The sequence below is a fragment of the Primulina tabacum genome, chromosome 16 (assembly GCF_025594145.1).
Source record: "Primulina tabacum isolate GXHZ01 chromosome 16, ASM2559414v2, whole genome shotgun sequence".
Taxonomy (NCBI): Eukaryota; Viridiplantae; Streptophyta; class Magnoliopsida; order Lamiales; family Gesneriaceae; genus Primulina; species Primulina tabacum.
Window position 1 is genome coordinate 23,152,839 of NC_134565.1, and position 24,478 is coordinate 23,177,316.

Here is a 24,478-nt window from a genome sequence, read left to right on the forward strand (position 1 = left end):
CCAAGAGGATGATTAAATACGGTTTAGTAGAAAACTAAAATATTTTTATCAACGGCTGACCCTCCCAACTTTCACCTAGAGCAGACATGACTACATATGATGGATAGATCTTTGTAATAACACAGCGTAGTACACGGAAGTCGATAGCAAGTGCTTGAGCTAACATAACATGTGACGCATGAAACATAAATAATAACATGGATTATTAACAAAAACATTACTACAAGCATCGTGAAAGTGCATAAAAACCCACGATACCAACTCAATATGTTATATTAATGGATATATTCACGAATTTTTACATCAACGGAAATAATCTACAATAAAGCAAGTTCACTTTGGAGCTTCTTGGCATGGGTTGACATACCACCAATTGAATATGCTTTTATCATGGTTCTATATGTGATTTTATCAGGTATACAACCTCTCCTTCTCATCATCTCAAGCACACCTTTCATCTCTGCCAGGCAACTCATCATGCCATAAGCATCCACTAAACAGTTGAAAAACACCGTATCAAGAGTAACATCTGAATTCTCAACATATCTCAGAATGGCTGCGATTTTTTCAGCATTACCGACCAGCCCATAAGCTCTAACAAGTGAACAAAGTGTAACACAATTTGGTTTTATCCTCTCAGATTGCATCAGCCTAAACAAAAATTCCATCTGTTTTATATCCCCAGCTTTCCCAAATGCATCTATGACGATATTGTAAGTGACAAGGGTCCATGAAAAGTGATATCTTTGCATGTATTCCATTACGGCTCCCATTTTGTCATAGTTTCCGGTTTTTCCATAAGAATCAAGGAGTATGTTAAATGTCTTGATGTTGGGTTCAATGCCAGCACTTTGAAACTTCTCGTAACATTTCTCCATCATTTCAATCTGTCCACTACCACCAAAAGCACGCAGTGTGGAATTCATGGTCCATACATCAGGTTCACACTCTTGTTGCCTCAGCATTTGCGTGAGTAATGATTCCATCTCGGCAAACCTACAAGGAACAAAAGACGCAAAATCTTCATCATTCTACCGAGGAAAATATAAACCATCTGGTTACGAATAAAACGATTTCACACCTATTTGAAAAAAACAGAAAGAAAGAGGGGAAAAAATGGAGAACCAAATCCCACCATTTTCAGTTCTATAGGCTGCAGAAAATAAGACAATAAGAAATCTAGATGCATAACATATAAATGACTATTGTGAAAGTGTTCTATTAAAATTTTGAAGAACCGAGCATTTACAGCTAGACATAACTCAAATCTTTTAAGTTACACAATAGTTTAAGTGCAACTTTTTGACGGTAGTGACCCATTGGCAACCACACATAACAATAAAGGAAAATGTTACTCCCCACTAGTCTCCCTCCTAATATAATCCATTATCAACACACATCCGATGCTAATTCTAAAAATAAAGGATTTGTATTTAGAATTTAAATTATAGCTAATGGTAATAGTAACTCAGAATTACTAAGACTATTCTTTGGTCGCAAGCACCACATTTGGACCTTTCGACACAGCCATCCATACAGGACCGGCCGCAAGGAGAATTATCGAGCCCAACATGTTATAAAATGCAATTTGATGTAAAACCAACCTAAAAATGTAACTAACATATGTTTACACTATTTGAGCCCAACACGAATATTATCATATACTTATCATTGAGAACCAGAGATTACATTTATATAATTTTTACTTCAACGCGTAACCAAATTGAGAATGAAGTTGTAAAGGAACAAGAAGATTTACTTTTTTGATTTTCCATAGGCATCAATGAGAGTATTGTATGTGATTGTGTTGGGTTTGATTCCCTCAATTTCCATGTCAGAAAGAAGCGATTTAACTTTACAAAAATCATAGACTTGAAGGCAAGACTTTATGAAGATTGAATAAGTGAAGACATCAGGTGAACAGCCACGAGTGTTCTTCATCTGATTAAGAATAGAAAATGCTTTCTCAAAAAGGCCACTTCGGCTGTAGGCAGACAAAAGAGCAGTGAAAGCTTCCCGATCCATAAAACATCCTTCATTAATCATTGCCTGAAATAATGTATGAGCTTTCTCGGGTTGCTTGCATTTGCCAAGCATGACAATCAGCTTTATGTATATACCAGAATTGGGCCTGTACCATAGTTGCTCTCGAAGGAGATCAAAAACCTGAATCATAATGGCAGAGACCGAGTGACAGGCTGAAACTCACTCCAAAGAATTAGAAATAGAACTCCAAAAGGTGACAAAAAAGACATATCAATTCTCATTTGTCGGTTAACTATAATAAAAACGATCTATTATTCTAAAATGAAAGTGCACAAAATAATGCTAAATACGTAAGTTGACTTGCATTGCCCACAAGATTTTTTTTTTTCAAAATCCAATGGTTTCAACTGAGATTGTCATGGTATTATCAATAAATCACTCAAGGTGCTGAAAAATCTAAGTTGAATGACTTGATCGTTGATCAAAGTCATACTATTATTTGAATGGCACAATATTCAATGCCACAACTTCTTAAATCTTTTTCCGATAAATTCTAAGTTGGTCAATACAGGATTTAGGGAATACTGATAATGTAAATATTTATTTGGTAGTTTTATTAAATATCTTCGCAACTTACTTGCGCACTCCTTAACCTAAATAATTCTTGAAAAAGAAGTGAATCACTTGTTTGATGCTTGCTTGAGCCTATCTAGGGTTTGCAGTGGTGGAGAAACTGGACTGCAACAGAGATTCTAAACGCAAGATATCTTATGAAGCCATTGCAGAATAGAGATCTTATTCAAAGAAAACTACAAGTACTGGGGCTTCTATTTATATATTATACTGATGATCCAATCCACAAAACTCGTGATGGGGAATTGTTTGGCAATCATTCTCTAATGAAGAAGACTCTTTTGAGGAGGAGGGATGGGGGGGAGGGTGTTCGGTGATACGTTCCATAATAGTTAGATGATCCTTTTTGGTCAAATTTCTGGTGACAAACTCCTACGTTTTTTTATATTGATTTTAATGGTATTCTAGACAAAATCTAGATGTCATCTTATTGATCAGAGCCACGACATAGATAAACATGATGATATTAATGCTAGTAAGATGGCTAAAGTTCCCCCTTGTTTTACAAGTTTGACCAAAATGCCCAATCATATCATAGGCTCTAAGCTCTTACTTTACCCCAACAATTAAATAACTTACTCTATAGACAAGATTTAATACTTTATACCCCAAAACATCTTGTACGCAAGCAGAAAGATCATATTTTTTATCCTTAGAAAGTACCTTGTAATGTTCTCATATATGAAAATTTGAGTGCAAGCATCCTGAATCAAAACAGATTAAGTAAGCCTCTCTCTGTTTCTCAATTTAAAATTAAAGATGTTTATTATGCACATAATGAATTTTTTTGCCAAATATTTGAGCATACTATGATTTCCTCTCTTTAAGAGTTGCTACAAGAAATCGAAGGCAAGGAATCTGTGATACAACCTTTCAATTATAGGTCATCAGGTGTCTAAATTTACTATGTCTACATGTGCAAATTAATGTAACAAAACCGAAAACCACATTTAGTCCTTAATCACAATTGCAGGGCATAATGATACTCGATTGTATCCTCTAAGGACACAAAACAATCTTAACTAGAATATCTATTCTACATCCTGCAACAATAATACATCAAAATTGCTGCGAAATTTGTAAGCAATCAGCTAATGACTTGTGAAGCATCTACTCATCTTCAAGAACTTTAAAAGCCCACCCACGCATATTCTCCACCTCCTCCTTGGATCACAATCGAAGATCATCGCCAACAAATTGCACAAAAATGCCATGCAACAAGGAATATATAAACTTTAGAGTTCCTTAGTAAAGGTATTCATCCGACCCCACCAGCAGCAAGAGACCAAGAAAAACATAACTATCTCCTATTCCAACTACTACAGCAGGAATTATGATAATGTTGTTACATCCGGATCCATTGATCAGCCAAACACAGACCATGAATACTCAACTTATCTTTCCTATTATGGTTGATATCATCAAGAGTAAACATCAATGCCAAAAGCCCCTAGAGCTATTAAAAGAACTCTAATCCGTAGCTATGGATTTAAACTGATAGATGCTACTATGCTACATCGAGAACAAAGGTTTATTGTGTTATACATTACCTCAAAGCATGAAACTATACCAATATTTCATATCATAAACTACAAACATTTGATGCATCGTAGATTTATTGAGAAACAGTACTGTCAACCAACGGAGGTTGCTATCTCTTGACAACACGATATCCATATAAGTCCAATTTTTATCTCTTTTTCATCATTCCTTTCCAGGTCCACTGGAGCTCTAGAAAAGAAAATAAGAAAGAGGGTCAGAAATTTAACAAAAGGACTCCTGTAGTCCTGTGTGCTAAATACTCTTGTCTGTTCCTTCCGGGTTCATTTCTTGAATAAAATATGAACGTAGAATATAAGTGTATATACGGCAGGAACTTAAGAGACATGGCTGGGTAGAGATTACATGAGTTCACTCAACTTCCAAGAATCTATTATCTGCCACAAATAGTTGAAATAGCATGTGAATCAATATGGTAGGAATGAATTTACTTGGCTGACCCAGGAACTGAATTGGGAATCGCTCCTTAAACACTTGACAATATCAAATTAAGCAAACTGATATAACCTCCTCTTGAGCCTTGGCACCAAAGTTCGGGTTTATCAATATCAAAACAACATAAAAAAATAGAAACTTTAAACCATAAAACGCATATAAAATCAAAATTCCGCAAACAGAAACTGGAAAAAACAACCAACATACCTTAAGAGCCGACTCCCAGCGTAAAGCGGTTATGCGCTCGTGAAGGGCTTCCAGAACAGTTCTGGGCAATAGTTTCCTGGAACCTCCCTTCTTTTCAATGACTTCTTTTGTGGCCTCCCTCCTCAGAATGATTGAAATGCTCTTTTGGGAAGCTATCTTTCTGTTGGTTTCCTCTCGCGATTCTCTCTCCTTCAGCTTCTTCGTGCGGTCTTGTGGTCCGGGTCTGCTCGGCATTTCGGTACAACAGTGCAACGATAATGGAGTGGTGGCTCCGCTGAGGGACGCCATGGTCTGATGTGGTGCTCTTTTTGTTCTTGGATTTTCACAAGACATTATTTTGTATTAAATAAATTATTTTATGTTATAAATCATAATAGAAAGTACAAGTAATTTTTATTGAACTTAATTACATAAGAAAAAAATTACAGCATACAATCTTTATATATATATATTATCTTACTATATTTATCTTATCTTAAATATATCAAATCTAAGTAAATAATAATTATCATTTACAACAAGAATATATTATAACACACTCCTTTAGATTATACATGCGATGATTTTGTAAAATGTGTATTATCGCATCCAAGACGCAGCGAAAATTTAAAAATTTTTGTTTGGGCATCGTGTGTTTAAAACCATTCATAAGGCGTTTAGGATTATATCTTTGCATATTAAACGCTGGACTCCAAACTATTCCGGATTTTAAGGAGAAATAGCTCTTCTTGTAAATCCCTACAAATGGCTTGTTCCTTTGATCGCCTAACTAGATCCACGATCATAAGCTTTGTTCCTTGCTTGGATTGCACTAAAAATAGCAAGCGATTTGTGCGTTGAGACTGTAGCATCCGATTCCAAATTCTGGAGTCGGTGCAGCATCGGAAGGACACGATGATGGAAGAGACAAGTGGCTGAAAATATCCTTAACTTTTTCTCAAGGTGGCCAAGACTTCCATGATTCTAAACCATGGATTTTTGTGCTAACTGATTATTAATCAATCATTAACAAATAATTATTGATTCTTAATCAACAATTTAGCAAATCTAATTTGCTTTGGCCAAAATTTTCTTTCAAATGTCATGAGGTGGCCGTGAGTTGTCTTTGCCATTGGGGAAGGAATTTTGTGAATTTTTATGGAAAAAATCTATCTTGAATTATGTCCTGTTATGATATATTTATAGAGTGAGACTCTTAATCTAATCAGGAGTTTCTCTTAATCAGGATTTTTCTTCTACAAGGACTCTACTAATTTCATTATATTTAATTCCTATAACACTAATATAATAGATTAATCAACTTTTTGATAATACATGATATATTAATATCATATATACACTTTTTATATCACAATATAAAATATATATAAATTAAATTAAATAATCATTATTTAATTTATATAATTAACTCATAGGTTAATTAAATTCTAAACTCCTCTAGAAGATTTAAGGGAATTTGTACATGTTAGTAGTCACCACTAATAGTACAATTATTTAATCAGTAAATTCTCAATTCACTAAATAAATGATTTCGAACTCATTATAACCTTGATCGACGATCCGAGAGCGCCGATGTGTCAAGGATACAAATCTTGTTCATATAATAAAATCGAAATTTTCATTTTCTATATTTGTCAGCTGCTAGTTTTAGTGAACTCCTTCACAAAATAGGCAGTTTTACTCTCCTTCATTAATTAGCAATGATGCTAACTTTCATTTCTTCCATCATATGGAATCAACCCATAAACTCCTTTATAAACTTTCTGTTTGATCTCCATCAAACTATACTCGCCAAATTCCAACTCCTTGAAATATGACTATCTCAATTGGAACACAAAATCCGATACTTGTGCGACCCTTAATGGTTCAGGGATACAACTAGCCGTGGGTTCACATCTCCTTGCGATTCAGAATAACATTTATTTTTATTCGGGCTTACCCTAATTAGCCCCATTAAAACGTCAACTAATTTTTAACTTTAAAATCCTATTAAATTTTTTTTAACTCATCAACTCGAACATCCATTAAAAAGGAATTTAACATTTAAAAATTTTAAGTGCATAAAAAAATCCCTAAATCGTCAATTAACAAAAATTCATACTTCAACATTTAACATAATCAACGCTAAATTTCAAAATAAAATATAAAAATATCTAAATATATCATTCTCAAAATCTTTATTTCAAAACTTTAACTATCAAGCTAATTCGGAAATACAGACTCAATCCACTCAAGCGTCAGCGCCTCCCTCAAAATATCATTGCATGCATCCATCCAAACCTAGTGAGTCTAATGACTCAGCACGTTCTAACCATACGTAACAATAGATACATATACATGCACATCCAGCTTTAAAATAATATTGATAAAATAAGATGGCGTAAAAGCTCTTAATCATATATCATATCATAAATAATTAAATCGTAAAATCCATGCATTTATTTAAATTGTTAAATTATTTATTTAAGTTTAAAATGATTTTTTTAACGATGCATGATTTATTAAATTGCATTTTTTTAATTATTTATGTTTATGTGATGCACGTTAAATGTTTTCTTGAGTTTCATGTTTTAGGCGATTATTCGATGCGGGATCGAGGAAAAGAGACCGGCGACGATTATGACGATTTTAAAATGTGGTATTTTATTTTAAGTTAGGATTGTGGTATTTTAAAATGTTTATTTAGTTTTTAGCATTTTTAAAGCCTAATTGATTTAATTAGTGATTTTAGGATTTTAAAATTTTTTTAAAATTTGGCAAATGTGCATTTCATTTTAAATTAAGGGATTTTATTAAGTTAAAAGTGGGTTAGCATTTTTAATTGTTTGCTAATTATTAATTTTAACACAATTTAGCTCCTAATTAACCCTATTATTAACTCACAAAAACACACACATACATACTTTTACACACACCCATATACGTTCCACACAACACACACACATACACATTTCATCTCTTTTTTTAGAAGAAAATTTTAGGGTTCTTAGAACAAGAGATCAGCCGCCCCTCCCTCATCAGTTTTCCAGCAATTTTCGTTCAGTTTCTTCAAAGAAAGCGAGCCACAAATCGTTCCGGATCAATCCTCGCATCCTTCTCGCTTCGGTGTCGTCGGTTCGGTAACTTTAAAGATTAAAGGCATGTATATTCTTTCATTCTTGCATCGATCTTGTCATATTATACGTTTTGTTGTTTATTATGCGTGAAAATTTAAGTATGTTGTGCAAAGTTTGAGCAGAAAAATGTTGGATCGATTTTGAAACGTTTTCGGATCTCAAAACTCGAAATTTGATGTCATTTTAAATACTGCGATTTTTCGATCGTTTTCCTGGAAAAACTTTTAACAAAAATAAACATAGAACTTTTCGATACCTTCGATTTGATAATAAATTCGAAATATTTGGATAAGAAATGAGTGAGTTGTGATCGTTTTCGTGGGACTGCTCAAACTGCGTTTTCTGAAAAATACGCTCTTGATGTGTTCTTGAAGTTTTATTGTTGCAGGCTTCGTTGGAGATTGACGGGTGATCGCTGCTGCATTTAGGTATTTCGAGAATAATGTTGGGGTGATTGTTGGTGTTTCGATTAGTATCGTTAGGCACTTGGTTGATATAGAAGTCGTATGAATGGTTTTGCGTCATGTGTCGTGTTCACGGATTTGTTGCGTGCTTGTGATGCGTAGTTGTTTTGGGGTATTTGTATAGGCTTGAGTCAGTGCTATAGTATCCTACGATAGGTCTCGAGGTGTCGATTCAAGGTCGGAATGATCGAGTTAGGGAGACTAAGTCACAAGCATATGAATTATCGTTGGTTTGCTTCTCCTGTAGGTACACGGACCCAGAGCCGGACCCTTACACGGGGTCCGTGCCCTTGTTTCCTTCGAAGTGTCAACTTACAAAGCCTACACGGACCCTTAGACGACTCTGACACGGGGTCCATCTCCTCACTTCTTTTCGGGTATAATGTTACAGAGCCTACACGGACCTATAGCCGGACCTGGGCACTGGGTCCGTGTACTTCTTTTTTTGGGAAAAATATGTTGTTTGCTTTGGGGTTCGATGTCTTGGTTTAGTGCGGTGATTAAACAAGATCAAGTCCCGAGTGATCTAGAATGTCATGAGCTATTTAGTTACTTTGGTGGTGAGCACGAGTACCTACGTCTAAGCTATGAAAGTTAAGGGTTTGAACTCATATTAGTATGCACAGCAGTGGCCCAAGCGAGATCCAACGAATCCCTCAACGCCAACTAAGTATGTTCGACGTGCAAAAGAAAATACTTTTAAGTTTTTTAGGTATGCTAAATGTCTTGTGACCAAATTATGAATGGGTTTGGAAGTCGGTGAACGTGGCCGATGACCTCTCCACCCCGGTAAAGCATGACCTGGTTTAGATCAGGATTGAAAAGCGGTAAAGCATGACCAGGGACGAATCTACCCGTTAAAGTATGAACGGGGATCTCATGTATGTGGTATTGGACTTTCCCTGCCAGCCCAGTACTGTGGTTTAGTCTGATCAGGCGTATTTATGTATGAGTCACTTGCTTTGAAATATATTTCTACGCAAAATGATGAAGTTCATGTATGTTCACGTATGTATGTTGCAAGCATGTTTCGGAAAATTTTCACGTTATGGCACGTCTATGTTATGTATGTAAGTTCAATCTTTTACATGCATGTTCAAGTTTCAAGTATGTACGTATTATTTTAAAGATGCATGTGATTTTATTACATATTAATTTTTATTTTCATTTTATGCATGTTGAGTTTTTAGACTCACTAGACTTGATTGATGTAGGTGAGGATGAAGTTGAGTAGACGAGAGGTAGGGATATAATCGAGTCGAGCCGAGCAGAACTCTTGAATGTTTGAGCTTGGTTCGTTTATAATCGAGCCGAGCTCGAGCTTTATTTAACGAATATATGCATGGCTCACGAGTTTATTCAAGCTTTTATCGAGCATAAACAAGCCTAATAAATATAAATTATACATTTAAATTTTCATTAAATTAATTAAAAAGTAAATTATATATTTAAAGAAAAATATATTATTCTTATTAAAATTTGTAAATATATTATAATAAATAAATTTAATAGATTTTTCTATATATTTCATAAATAATATGCAAAATCAATAAATCAAATATCAAAACTATTATTTTTTCATGTAAAAGATTACTCATGAACTTACCAACGAACATGTTCACGAGCTAACGAGCCGAATACTGTAAAGCTTGATTTTGGTTTGTTTATCTTAACGAGCCTCATTAAACGAGCTCAAACAAGCTTTTATCGAATCGAGCTTCGAATAGCTCACGAACGGTTTGGTTCGTTTACATCCCTAACGAGAGGTGCGGACCAGTGAGCTGGCTTGGACTGAGTGGGAGGCTAAACCCGATGACCGCCCATGTTTTTTTAGTTTTTATGCAATGCTTCAACTACTCTGATTTCATGTTCTGGGTTACGATGTTTAAACAAGTGTTTTTAGCAAACTTCATTCACGATTTTTTATTGCAATTATTTTTGGATGAATTATTTATTTTAAATCGAAATTTGAGAGTTGTGTAAGAAAATTTTCATTTTTTCCGCAAATTTCAAGTAGTTCAAAAATACGGTACGTGACAGTTGGTATCAGAGCGGTGTTCTTGTAAAGGGTTATGCTTACCGCCAGTTGCGAGAATCTTACGAAGTCACACCTCAAGTGTTTAAGTTTTAAGGTTTTGAATTATTCTATGTATCAAGCATTAAGTCATGATTTCAGCATATCATGTTTCAAGTTCAAATTACGTGCATCTTATGACATTGGTACTATATTCATGCATGTTGGGCTTATGTATTGGATAAATTTGGAACAGTATGCCTCCTAGACGTATGGTTAACCGTGAAGTGAGGGATGAGGGCAGAGAGGCTCGAGAGGAGGGGAGAGACGCTCCTCCTTCTCCACCACCAGATATGCAGGAACAGATGCTTGCAGGTATGACTCAGTTCTTTGCACAGTTTGTGGGGAACCAGGCGGCAGTGGACACGGGGGCGAGGCCCAGACCAGAGGCTGAGTACGAAAGGTTTAGGAGGATGAATCCTAAGGAGTTCTCGGGGACTACTGACCCGATGATAGCTGAAGGATGGATTAAGTCCATTGAGGTGATTTTCGCTTTCATGGAGCTACAAGATGCAGATAGGGTCAGGTGTGCCACATTTCTTCTGAAAGGGGAAGCCAGACTGTGGTGGGATAGTGCATCGGTGTCAGTGAACTTGCAAACACTGACGTGGAATGGGTTTAAAGAGGTATTCTACTCCAAGTACTTCACTAAGGAAGTACGATCCAGACTGACCAGGGAATTCATGACGCTACGACAGGGAGATAGCAGTGTTGCAGAGTTTGTCAGGAAGTTTAAAAGGGGGTGTCATTTTGTGCCCCTGATAGCTAATGATGCCCAGTGGAAGCTGATGCATTTTATTGATGGGTTGCGGTCGATCTTGCGCCGCGATGTGAGGGTTGCTGGTCCGACTACTTATGCCGTTGCAGTATCTAGAGCTTTGGCGGCGGAGTAGGACCAAAAGGACATTGAGAACGACAGGCAGGGCAAGAGACCCTATCAGGCACCGCAGCAGCAACAACAGCGACCTCAGTTTAAGAGGCTTTACCAAGGGCAGTCAGGGAAGAAGCCATTTCAGGGACCACCGAAGGGCGAGGGTCCTGTTCCACAGCAGAAGGCTCCTCAAAGGTCGGGTGAGTACCCGATGTGCCCTGAAGTGCCATCGCCAGCATCCGGAACAGTGTTTATATGGATCGAGAAAGTGCTTTAAGTGCGGGGCCAGCGATCACATGTTAAAGGAGTGCCCACAATGGAGGCAGCCGACCCGGGGAAGAGTATTCGCCATGCATGCTCAGGAGGCGAACCCAGACACGACATTATTGACTGGTAAACTCATTTAGTTAAGCACCAATATTATTTTGCCATGCATGTTTTGAATTTGATTTTGGGATTATTAGTGCGTTAGTTAGTATTTTGGTGACTGGGTTTAGAGATTTCTACTGTGCTTGAGGTTAAGATTAGAATTTTTGGGATATAATTTTTGCGTTGTGCTATCGTCTCTCAGGGAATATTTTCATAAAAAGAGTCGTCACAAAGGCCTTGATAGATTCAGGGGCCACCCACTCTTTTATCTCAGAGACATTCGCCAATCATCTAGACGTCAAGTCTATTGGACTCGACGTGAGCTATTCAGTGACAGTCCCATCAGGGGAAGAATTATCAGCTACTAGCGTGGTCAGAGACATCGATCTTGAACTGTAGGGCCACTTACTGTATGCCGATCTGATCGTGTTGCTGATGCCAGAATTTGATATCATTTTGGGAATGGACTGGCTGACGAAGAACAGAGTTCTTATCGATTTCCAGAAAAGGTCAGTGTTGGTAAGACCTTTAGGCATAGAACAGTTTGTCTTTGAGCCAGCTAAATGGAGAAGTTTCCCTCGCATGATCTCTTGCATGCAGGCGCGGAGACTTATGCACAAGGGTTGTCAGGCTTTCTTGGCCAGCATTGTGTCTGCACCTGACGTACCCACTCTGTCAATAGCTGATGTACCAGTAGTCAGAGATTTTCCTGACATCTTTTCGGACGATGTCACAGGCCTTCCACCAGAGAGAGAGGTGGAGTTTTCAATTGACCTTGTGCCAGGCACCGTGCCAATCTCGAAGGAACCGTACCGTTTAGCTCCAGCTGAGATGTTAGAGTCAAGCAACAGATTCATGAGCTCCTAGACAAAGAATTCATCTGCCCTAGTTTCTCACTATGGGACGTACCAGTGCTCTTTGTGAAGAAGAAAGACGGGAGCATGAGGCTATGTATCGATTACCTAGAACCGAACAAGGTAACGATCAAGAATAAATACCCACTTCCAAGAATCGAGGACTTGTTTGATTAGTTGCAGGGAGCCACAGTGTTCTCTAAGATAGATCTTCGGTCGGGTTATCATCAGCTGAAGGTAAAGGATGCCGATGTTCATAATACAGCCTTCAGGACTAGATATGGGCATTACGAGTTCTTAGTAATGCCGTTTGGACTGACGAATGCTCCAGCGATTTTCATGGACTTGATGAATCGAGTATTCCAGCCCTACCTAGATCAGTTCGTCATAGTGTTCATTGACGACATTCTCATTTACTCAAAGAGCCATGAGGAGCATGTTCAGCATTTGAGTACAGTGTTGCAGGTTTTGCAGATACACAAGCTGTTTGAAAAATTCAGTAAGTGTGAATTCTGGTTGGAGAAGGTAGCATTTTTGGGTCATATAATATCTAGCAGTGGTATCGAGGTGGATTCAGCTAAGGTAGCAGCAGTTAAGGAATGGGCTAAGCCGAAGAATGCGTCAGAGATCCACAGTTTCCTAGGCCTAGCAGGCTACTACAGGAAATTTATTCAGGGATTTTCTTCGATAGCAGTACCACTCACTTCATTGACCAAGAAGAATGCTAAATTCGTATGTAGTGATGAATGTCAGAAGAGCTTTGACACTTTGAAGTAAGCTCTTATTTCAGCACCAGTTTTAGCCATGCCAGCAGGGCAAGGTAATTTCGTGCTGTACACCGCTGCATCTAAGCTCGGGTTAGGCGCAGTGTTGATGCAGCATGGTCGGGTTATAGCTTATGCTTCCAGACAGTTGAAAGTGCATGAGAAGAACTACCCGACTCGTGATCTTGAGTTAGCTGCAGTTGTCTTTGCGTTGAAGATTCGGAGACATTATTTGTACGACGAGAAATGCCAGATATTCACTCATCACAAGAGTCTCAAGTACTTCTTCACGCATAAAGAATTGAATATGAGACAAAGACGGAGGCTGGAGTTGGTAAAAGACTAAGATTGTGAGATTAGCTACCATCCGAGGAAAGCTAATGTTGTGGCAGACGCCTTGAGCAGAAAAGTTGCAGTCGTAACACAGTTGTGATTGCAGAGATATCTTCAATCAGAGATTCAGAGATTTGAGTTAGAGGTTTATCCTAAGGGCAGAGATCCTAAACTGTCTAATCTGACAGCCCAGTCTCCATTGATTGACCGAATCCGTGCAGGTCAGCCTTCAGATGAGCAGTTGCAGAAATGGAGACCGAAGGATGAAGCCAAGGACAGTATACTCTACACAGTGTCCGATGGTATTGTGAGGTACAGAGGAAGGATGTGGGTGCCTAGTGTTGATTCGATCAGAGTGTATATTCTGACAGAGGCACATGCATCTCCGTATTCCATTTATTCAGCAGGTACCAAGATGTACAAGGATTTGCAGATTCTGTATTGGTGGCCAGGTATGAAGAGAGACATCCGCCGATTTGTGTCTGAATGTCTCACTTGTCAGCAGGTGAAGGCAGAGCATCAGAGACCAGCAGGAATGCTTAAGCCACTCCCTATCCTTGAGTGGAAGTGGGAGAATATCACCATGGACTTCGTTGTTGGATTTCCGAGGTCAGTTAGAGGATTTAATGCTATTTGGGTTATAGTGGATCGACTCACTAAGTCAGCACACTTCTTGCCAGTGAAGACGACTTTCTCCATGACGCAGTATGCGGAGCTCTATATTAGGGAGATAGTTCGATTGCACGGGATCCCAGTTTCTATTGTGTCCGACAGGGACCCGAGATGCATGCAACCATGGGGACAAAGTTACTATTCAGTACAGCTTTCCACCCTCAGACAGATGGCCAATCTGAGCGAGTGATTCAGATTTTGGAGGATTTATTGCGGGCCTGTATAATCGATTTCCATGGGAATTGGGAATCTATGCTACCTCTAGTGGAGTTTACCTACAACAACAGTTTCCAATCATCTATTGGTATGGCTCCCTACGAGGCATTGTATGCGAGGAAGTGCAGATCGCCGATTCATTGGGATGAAGTCGGTGAGAGATCAGGACTTGGTCCAGAGATTGTTCAGCAGACTGCAGATGTGTTGGTCAAGATCCGAGACAGGATGAAGACCGCCCAGAGTTGATAAAAGAGCTATGCTGACAAGAGGAGGAGGGATATAGAGTTTGCCGTAGGTGATCACGTTTTCGTGAAGATATCATAGCATCCATGAAGGGTGTTATGAGATTTGGGAAGAGAGGCAAGCTTAGTCCGAGGTTTATTGGACCGTTTGAGACTTTTGACAGAGTTGGGACACTAGCTTATCGTGTAGCCTTACCGCCGCATCTGGCCGGGGTACACAATGTGTTCCATGTCTCGATGTTAAGGAAGTACCTAGCTAATCCTTCGCATGTTTTGAGCTATGAGCCGTTACAGCTTGCTCCGGATCTGTCGTATGCGGAAAGACCTGTCCAAATCCTAGACAGACAGGAGCGGAGACTTCGGAACAAAGTAACAAAGTTGGTCAGAGTCCGATGGATGAATCAATCAGTAGAGAAGGCCACTTGGGAGACCGAGGCAGATATGAATAACCGCTACCCAGAACTGTTTGGTAAGTTTAATTTTGAGGACGAAATTTATATAAGTGGGGGAGGAACTGTAGAGCCCAAATTCAGTAAACGTAAAACTCATGCATTTATTTAAATTGTTAAATTATTTATTTATGTTTAAAATGATTTTTTTTAGCGATGCATGATTTATTAAATTGCATTTTTTTAATATTTATGTTTATGTGATGCACGTTAAATGTTTTCTTGAGTTTCATGTTTCAGGCGATTTTTTCGATGCAGGATCGAAGAAAAGAGATCGGCGACGATTATGACGATTTTAAAATGTGGTATTTTATTTTAAGTTAGGATTGGAAAAATTTAAAAGTTTTATTTAGTTTTTAGCATTTTTAAAGCCTAATTGATTTAATTAGTGATTTTAGGATTTTAAAACTTTTAAAGTTTAGCAAGTGTGCATTTCATTTTAAATTAAGGGATTTTATTAAGTTAAAAGTGGGTTAGCATTTTTAATTGTTTGCTAATTATTAATTTTAGCACAATTTAGCTCCTAATTAACCCTATTATTAACTCACACAAAAACACACACATACATACTTTTACACACATCCATATACGTTTCACACAACACACACACATACACATTTCATCTCTTTTTTTAGAAGAAAATTTTAGGGTTCTTAGAACAAGAGAGCAGCCGCCCCTCCCTCATCAGTTTTCCAGCAATTTTCGTTCAGTTTCTTCAAAGAAAGCGAGCCACAAATCGTTCCGGATCAATCCTCGCATCCTTCTCGCTTCGGTGTCGTCGGTTCGGTAACTTTAAAGATTAAAGGCATGTTTATTCTTTCATTCTTGCATCGATCTTGTCATATTATACGTTTTGTTGTTTATTATGCGTGAAAATTTAAGTATGTTGTGCAAAGTTTGAGCATAAAAATGTTGGATCGATTTTGAAACGTTTTCGGATCTCAAAACTCGAAATTTAATGTCATTTTAAATACTGCGATTTTTCGATCGTTTTTTTGGAAAATTTTTTAACAAAAATAAACATAGAACCTTTCGATAACTTCGATTTGACAGTAAATTCGAAATATTTGGATAAGAAATGAGTGAGTTATGCTCGTTTTCGTGGGACTGCTCAAACTGCGTTTTCTGAAAAATACGCTCATGATGTGTTCTTGAAGTTTTATTGTTGCAGGTTTCGTTGGAGATCGACGGGTGATCGCTGCTGCATTTAGGTATATCGAGAATGATGTAGGGGTGATTGTTGGTGTTTCGATTAGTGTCGTTAGGCACTTGGTTGAATTAGAAGTCGTAGGAATGGTTTTGGCGTCATGTGTCGTGTTCACGGATTTGTTGCGTGCTTGTGATGCGCAGTTGTTTTGGGGCATTTGTATAGACTTGAGTCAGTGCTATAGTATCCTAGGATGGGTCTCGAGGTGTCGATTCACGGTCGGAATGATCGAGTTAGGGAGACTAAGTCACAAGCATAGGAATTCTCGTTTGTTTGCTTCTCCCGCAGGTACACGGACCCGGGGCCGGACCCTTACACGGGGTCCGTGCCCTTGTTTCCTTCGAAGTGTCAACTTACAGAGCCTACACGGACCCTTAGACGGACCCTCACACGGGGTCCGTGTCCTTACTTTTTTCGGGTATAGTGTTACAGAGCCTACAGTCGGACCCATAGCCGGACCTGAGCATGGGGTCCGTGTACTTCTTTTTTTGGGAAAAATATGTTGTTTTCTTTGGGGTTCGATGTCTTGGTTTAGAGTGATGATTAAATGAGGTCAAGTCCTGAGTGATCTAGAATGTCATTAGCTATTTAGTTACTTTGGTTGTGAGCACGAGTATCTATGTCTAAGCTATGAAAGTGAAGGGTTTGAACTCATGTTAGTATGTGCAGCAGTGACCCAAGCGAGATCCAACGAATCCCTCAACGCCAAGTAAGTATGTTCAACGTGCAAACAAAATACTTTTAAGTTTTTGAGGTATGTTAAATGTCTTGTGATCAAATTATGAATGGGTTTGGAAGTCGGTGAACGTGGCCGATGACCTCTCCACCCCGGTAAAGCATGATCGGGTTTAGATCAGGATTCGAAAGCGGTAAAGCATGACCAGGGACCAATCCACCCATTAAAGCATGAACGGGGATCTCATGTATGTGATAGTGGACTTTTCCTGCCAGCCCAGTACTGTGGTTTAGTTTGATCAGGAGTATTTATGTATGGATCACTTGCTTTGAAACATATCTCTACGCAAAATGATGAAGTTCATGTATGTTCACGTATGTATGTTGCAAGAATGTTTCGGAAACTTTTCACGTTATGGCACGTCTATGTTATGTATGTAAGTTCAAGCTTTTACATGCATGTTCAAGTTTCAAGTATGTACGTCTCATTTTAAAGATACATGTGGTTTTATTACGTATTACTTGTTATTTTTAGTTTATGCATGTTGAGTCTTTAGACTCACTAGACTTGATCGATGCAGGTGAGGATGAAGTTGAGGAGACGAGAGGTGCGGACCAGTGAGCTGGCTTGGACTGAGTGGGAGGCTAAACCTGAGAACCGCCCATGTTTTTTTAGTTTTATGCAATGCTTCAACTACTCTGATTTCATGTTTTGGGTTACGATGTTTAAACAAGTGTTTTTAGCAAACTTCATTCACGATCTTTTAATTGCAATTATTTTTGGATGAACAGTTTATTTTAAATCGAAATTTGAGAGTTTATTTCTTATGTAAGAAAATTTTCATTTTTTCCGCAAATTTCAAGTAGTTCAAAAATATGTTACGTGACAATATCATAAATAATTAAATCGTAAAGCTTTCCATCATCATATATTATTTTGGGTGAAGTTTGATTCTTAAAAGTGACTGGCTGTAATCGTATCATGTGGTCGACTGATCAGTCTTAGCTCACCATTGCGTATTGAGACGGGCACCAGGCACCGCCATAAATAGAAATACGATCTTCGGGCTCCCTCTGGGACCTTCTCTTGTAAATGGGCTTTCTTTGAGGACTTTTCCCGCATGCGCGCTCCCTCTGGGACCTTCTCCCATAGACAGGCTCCCTCTGGGACCTTCTCCCTCAATATATTCTCAATCATATCATGTTTGTCACAGTCAATTGACATTATTCAAAATATTTTCTTTCCTTATTATTCATAAAATATCGTGTCCTTTCCAATTTCGTAAAATAGCATTTTAACAGGAAAAATCGAACAACTTTGGCATAAATTATAAAATTCCATATTTTCATCATAAACGTTTTAAAATATCATCTAGCTTGTATTATGATTCTTTGTGGGCCCTGCCAAGTCTTTCGTACTACCCGGGACGTAAAATGATCACTTTACCCCTGAACTCCAAATTTCCCGATTTGACTTTCTTCTACCTTTATTGACTTGAGTCTACCCATAGTATAGCTCAAATTTGACTTCTTATATTTTTTCTTAGACATAAACCCGAGCCTTTCGATTTAATAACTTAATGACTAAACCATGAAGCGTTTTTAACCCGAATAAATTCAAAACTTAATATTTTCTTTCCAAATTCTAAACATAAACTTTTCCCTAAACTTAACATGACACCTTAAAATACACCCATAAAAATTTCTTAGACGTAAAATTTAGCTCATCAACCAATTTACCAATTCGTTTTAAAACTTAACCGTACGTGCCGGTTTTTACCCTATAGACTCAAAACTTAACCAAACTTGATCTATGGCCTATTAACACCTAACCATACCTTATACAACCCAATTTAAGCCATTTAAGACCTTTGATCAAGCCTAAGAACCTTCTGAAATTTTCTGCACGTATTTCGAAAAACCTAAGCTCATCCAACCATAAATTCCTTCGACCCTAGACCCTAACCGAGTGGACCAGACCCTGACCAACCCTCCTAGGACCTAGACCTGAACCGTTAACAAGCTGCTGGACCAGCCTCTATAGCCCATGCACTTGTAACCATAAACTCGCGCCAAACCCGTGCTCTACAAGGCTAGCGCGACTAAGCTTCAAACCTACAGCCTTCCTCCTTGCACCAGCCTTCCCTCGACCCATCTAGGACCATGACTAGACCCTCTTAGGATCCCTAGAAACGTCCCAAGAGCATCCCGCAGTCGGGCCCCTCTAGGAACCCAAACTGTGCCCTAGCTTGTTTTGAAACCCGAATTTTCGTTCAGCCTATTTCCCCATCTTGTCCAGCCCTTATCCATGCCTCTATGGACCCTTAAAGATACTGAAAAACTTCTCATCTAATAGCTCTACCTTGGCAGCCTCTTTGTGCATTAATATCATGAATTTAAAAACATGAAAACTCAAGTTTTATCATGTATATGCCATAAAAACGAAAATAAAAGGAGGGTTTCATATTTTTCTTGCAAACATGATTAAACACACATAATATGATTTGAATGGTCTAAAAAGAAGGTTTAGAAACGTGCCTTTGCGTTTAAAACCTCGAAATACGAATACCAAAGCGGTGGAAGTCGGTGACGAACAGAGGACGATTTCTAATTTTTTCCTACCCTTTTTCTTGTCAAAACCCCACCAAAAACCTACCTTGGGATGCAAGAGAGTTGGATGATCACTGTTGGAAGGAAGAACGATGACTAAATTCGAAGAACGAATGAGTAAAAAAATTAAAACTTTCCTTGCCCAAGAATTATATGTTTTGGCCGCTGCACTCACAAATTACGTGAATGTGTGCGCGCGTGTGTAGGTCTAGGAGTCTTTCTTTTATTTTTTATTTTTATTTTTAAAAAATAAATAATAAAAGGCTTTCAAAATATTTAATTAATGGACTTAATTAATCTTATTTTTTAATTAATAAATTAGGTTCATTAAGATTTATAAAATCATTAGGTCTCAAATTAAAAATATTTACAAACACATATTTCCGAAATTCCCTTTATAAAATACATAAAATTCCTTACTCGCTCTAATTAATTTAAATTTGACCTTGAAAATGTAATAATTATTAAAGTATTTAAAATAAATATTTTCTTAACTAAAAAATTAAAATTTAGCTTTTAAATATTTAAAACCTTAATCATCTCTGGTCCTCCATTCCGACCAACCACCGATATTCGTCCGAAAATATTTAAATCATGAAATCAAACAAAATCGCACAATTAATCATTTATTTACTCAAAAGATATCATTCATGCATCCAAAATCATATAATTAAAATATTTTAGCAATTTAATAATTTTCATGCGTGCGATCTACGTGGACAGATTTTCGGGCGTTACACCCATTCTTTTCATAAACTCCTTGGTCAAGAATGTCAAAACTCATTTATGATTGCACTCATCGGATCATGGTAAGAGCGTCTAGTAGCATCGCCCCACGATCCCCTAGGTATCACTGATAGTGCCTGAAAGAACCTTTAGTTATGGTTAGCGTACTAGTACAGTCCCTTCAACACATATATTCCGATTGAATCTGCGACCATTGGCATATCGAGAGTTGCATATGAATTCGATAACGATGCGATTTATCTTTGAGTGATAATAATGGCATGATATGTGCAACTAAGAAAACACATTTCCCTAAAGTACATTTCTTGCTCCGACCACAGACTCCTTGCACTATTAACTCATCAAATCACATAGGATATCTTCACCCGTAGGCGAATGGTGAATCCCCGACTACAATGCATTTGCTCCTAGGTATTTCGAAACTACACCCAACCTCGCAACTTGATGACCTTCGATGGAGTCAGTAAACGGATCAAAGTGCATGCTAGTACGTATAGCCCCCACATTGTCCCGGGTCTAACACCTGTGAAGGTACTTCGGACACAATATTCTCAACGAGCTTCAATAGCTCGTGTTCTAAGAAAATAAACACCAATGAATTAGATCCAGTTTGATTTTAAACTAAGCAGAAAATAAACAAAATAATCATTCGTTAAGAAAGCTGATTAATTTGAAAGCCTTTTAACTTGTGTAAACTCAATAACTGAAATAAGGGAATCAGTTCTTGCATATATCAGTTCAGTTATGGTTAGAACTGAACTTATGACAGCTCGAACTGATCAAATCAATTTGAAAACAATAGTTAGATAGTTAAGTACACAAGATATGTTTATGGATGTCTGGAGACTTCAACTGCTCCTACGTCACCCCTTCTATCATCTCGGATATGATTCATCAGAAGACTTTGATTTATACAACACCTTGTACAAACCCACTCAGCTTAGGACTTACTTCTACTGCCTAACTGAACTCTTAGTCTAGACTTAAGGCAACACCTTCCAGCCAATAATTGTTTAACGTCTATGTGTTAAAGACTACATACACAAGTTTAACGTCTTTGTGCAAGACTCACTCAGCTATTCAATAAGATTAACTCTCTATATATGTGTGTGTGAGTGTGTGAGAACTGATCTATAAATACAACATGAAAGTGTTCTCACTCACTGAAGTGTGTGAGAACTGATCACTGAAGGAACTGATAACACGTTGAAGTGTTCCCTCAAATCTGCGCGAATTGCTTCTTGTATATGATGAGCGTGCCCTTTTTCTTTTCTCATGATTTTGACACACTTATTTGTTGATGGTCTTGATCTGGTATTTATAGAGGCTTCGTGATTGTTCTTCAAGACTCATCAAATGTGTCCGTTGCAGTTTGAATCTGCTCCTCGATATTTGTATTGTCCTTTCTGACAGCCATTCTGGAACGTCTTGACTTTAAGCTCTGCTGCAACATTCATTATTGTCTTTTGACTGAAAAATTGCTTTCCTTAATGGGAACAGTTGGATTCCAATGAACAGTTGGATTCCATTGAGATAAGCTTGTCGAATTCTGAAAACTGGTCGGCTTCTAACTGATGTCCTGAACTGGTTTTGAATTGGTTTGGTGAAATCAGTTGGCTCGTCAGCTGAACTGTTTTCACTGCTTCAGTTGAACTGGTCAGTTGAAATCTTCATTAGTTGAGCTCTTAATCAGCTAGCCGGGCTTTTGAAGGTCTTCTGCTGAACTACCTATCAGCTGGACAATCAGTTGAACTGTTCTTTGATATAATAGTTGACCTGATTCAGCTTGGGCAATCAGTTGACGCTTTCAGTTTATGTCTCGATAGCTTTAGTTTAGGCTCAGTAGCTTTCTGTGCAGTTAGGTAAATTTATTAGAAACAAAATAACAAGTTTTGTTAACATAAAAATTAAAATTGCGAACATGAAATGTTCCAACAGTGTACAACCATAACTGCGGACTATTCCACTCGATAAGTCAGAACCACTTGGACAGTCCGAGGGAGGTTTTTCAGTGCATCATATATTATCACCCATCTGTGTGAATGGAATCTCCATGCCCTTGCCAATTAAACATGACGTTTACTCCACAGATGCTATTCTCGAGCTCAAGCGACATTTATCCTTGTTTTAGCGGCTAATTCGACTAGGAACTTTTTAAAATATATGGTACACTTCCTAATGAGTTCCATGATCTTACGTTGGGACGCAGATCTCATGGTACCTATTGTATATTCAAGGACTTTATCTATACATCTTGCATTGGTATACAGATAAATTATATTGCCATAATCTAATAGAATAATAAAATATCATTAAAATAAATATTGTTTTACATTACAGTCAATAAAATCCTTAGCCATACGTTGGCTTGCCGGGCACCTACTCTAACAAACTCCCAGTTCCCTATAGCCAACTTCTCATAGATCTTAGACACATTGTTTCACGATGCTTCTCAAACAATGGTCCTGACATGGGCTTCGTTAGTGGATCAACAATTTTATCTGCGGATGTGACTCTCTCTACCCATATGTATCATCTTCTCACAATCTCCCGGATTATGTAAAACTTCCTCAGTATATGTTTAGATCGCTGATGAGACCTCGGTTCCTTCACTTGCGCAACGACACCGGGGTTGTCACAGTAGGCCAGGACTGAATCAAATACTTGAGGAATGACACCCAACTCTTTGACGAAATTTCTCATCCAAACACCCTCATTTGCTGCAGCTAATGCAGCTATGTATTTCGGTCTCAGTGGTTGAATCTACTATGGTGTCTTGTTTGGAAATCTTCCAAGAAACAGCACCACCATTGATCTTGAATATAAATCCAGAGTCGATTTCAAATCATCCACATCTGATTGCAAGCTATAATCAGTGTAGCCTTCCAATTTTAGTTCTCCACTCCTATATACCAAAAACAAATTGTTAGTTTTTATGAAGTACTTAAGAATGTCCTTAACTTCTTTCCAATGCATTGGACCGAGATTCGACTGATATCGGCTTGCAACACTCAGTTCATATGTAATATCAGGTCGAGTAGATATCATACCATACATCATACTGCCTATAGTAGACGCATATGGAATGTGGCTCATGGTTTCTATCTCTTCATCAGTCTTAGGGCACATAGATTTGGATAGAGTCACACCATGAGACATTGGGATATATCATCTCTTGGACTCCTCCATAGGGAATCTCCTCAGTATGATATCAATATATGTGGATTAGGTGAGCCCTAGTATCCTCTTTGATCTATCCATATAGATCTGTATTCCTAATACATATGATGTTTCACCTATATCTTTCATAGAGAACTTACCAGCTAACCATACTTTAATTGACTACAACATTCCTGCATCATTCCCAATGAGTAGTATCATTCCCAATGAGTAGTATGTACGTTATCAACATAAATCACTAGGAATATCATTTCACTCCCACTAACCTTTTTGTATACACAAGGTTCCTCAGGATTTTTGTCAAAATCAAACTCTTTGATAGTTTTGTCAAATCTGAGGTTCCAGCTCCTTGATGCCTGTTTGAGTCCATAAATGGCTCTCTGAAGTTTTCATACTTTATGCTCACTTCCTACCTCCCCATCCATTCCAAGTTTTTTTTGTAAATCCATTTACATCCTATGGGAACAATTCCCTCAGATGGTTCTACTAAGGACCATACTTGGTTCGAATACATGGAGTCCATCTCGAACTGCATGACTTCAAGTCATTTAGATGAATCGACATCATATAATTCTTCCTTGAAATTTCTTGGATCACATCCAGGAATAGGCTCACATTGGCCCTCTTCAAGAAGCAGGCTCAGCCTATTATGCGGCCTTGAGATCCTTTCGGATCTCCTAGGAGTTTGTGTTTCTTTGATTGACTGTTGAGGTGTGGGTTCTGCTATTTGTGAAGTGGATGGTTCTCAATCTCATCGAGTTCTATCATCTCGTCTTTTCTATCCAATAGAAACTCCTTCTCTATGAAGGTGGCA

At 38.0% G+C, this 24,478-nt stretch overlaps 1 protein-coding gene across 1 annotated transcript; it reads right to left on the reverse strand.

The window, feature by feature from the left end:
• Positions 1-179: 179 nt before the first annotated feature.
• Positions 180-5,146, reverse strand: LOC142529498 (pentatricopeptide repeat-containing protein At5g48730, chloroplastic). The gene is made up of 3 exons (XM_075635052.1): positions 4,822-5,146; positions 1,760-2,166; positions 180-996 (listed from the first exon to the last, which is right to left on the reverse strand). Exons 1-3 carry the CDS (start codon positions 5,107-5,109, stop codon positions 318-320), a joined length of 1,374 nt encoding a protein of 457 aa, XP_075491167.1. The 5' UTR covers positions 5,110-5,146; the 3' UTR covers positions 180-317.
• Between the last annotated feature and the right edge of the window lie 19,332 nt (positions 5,147-24,478).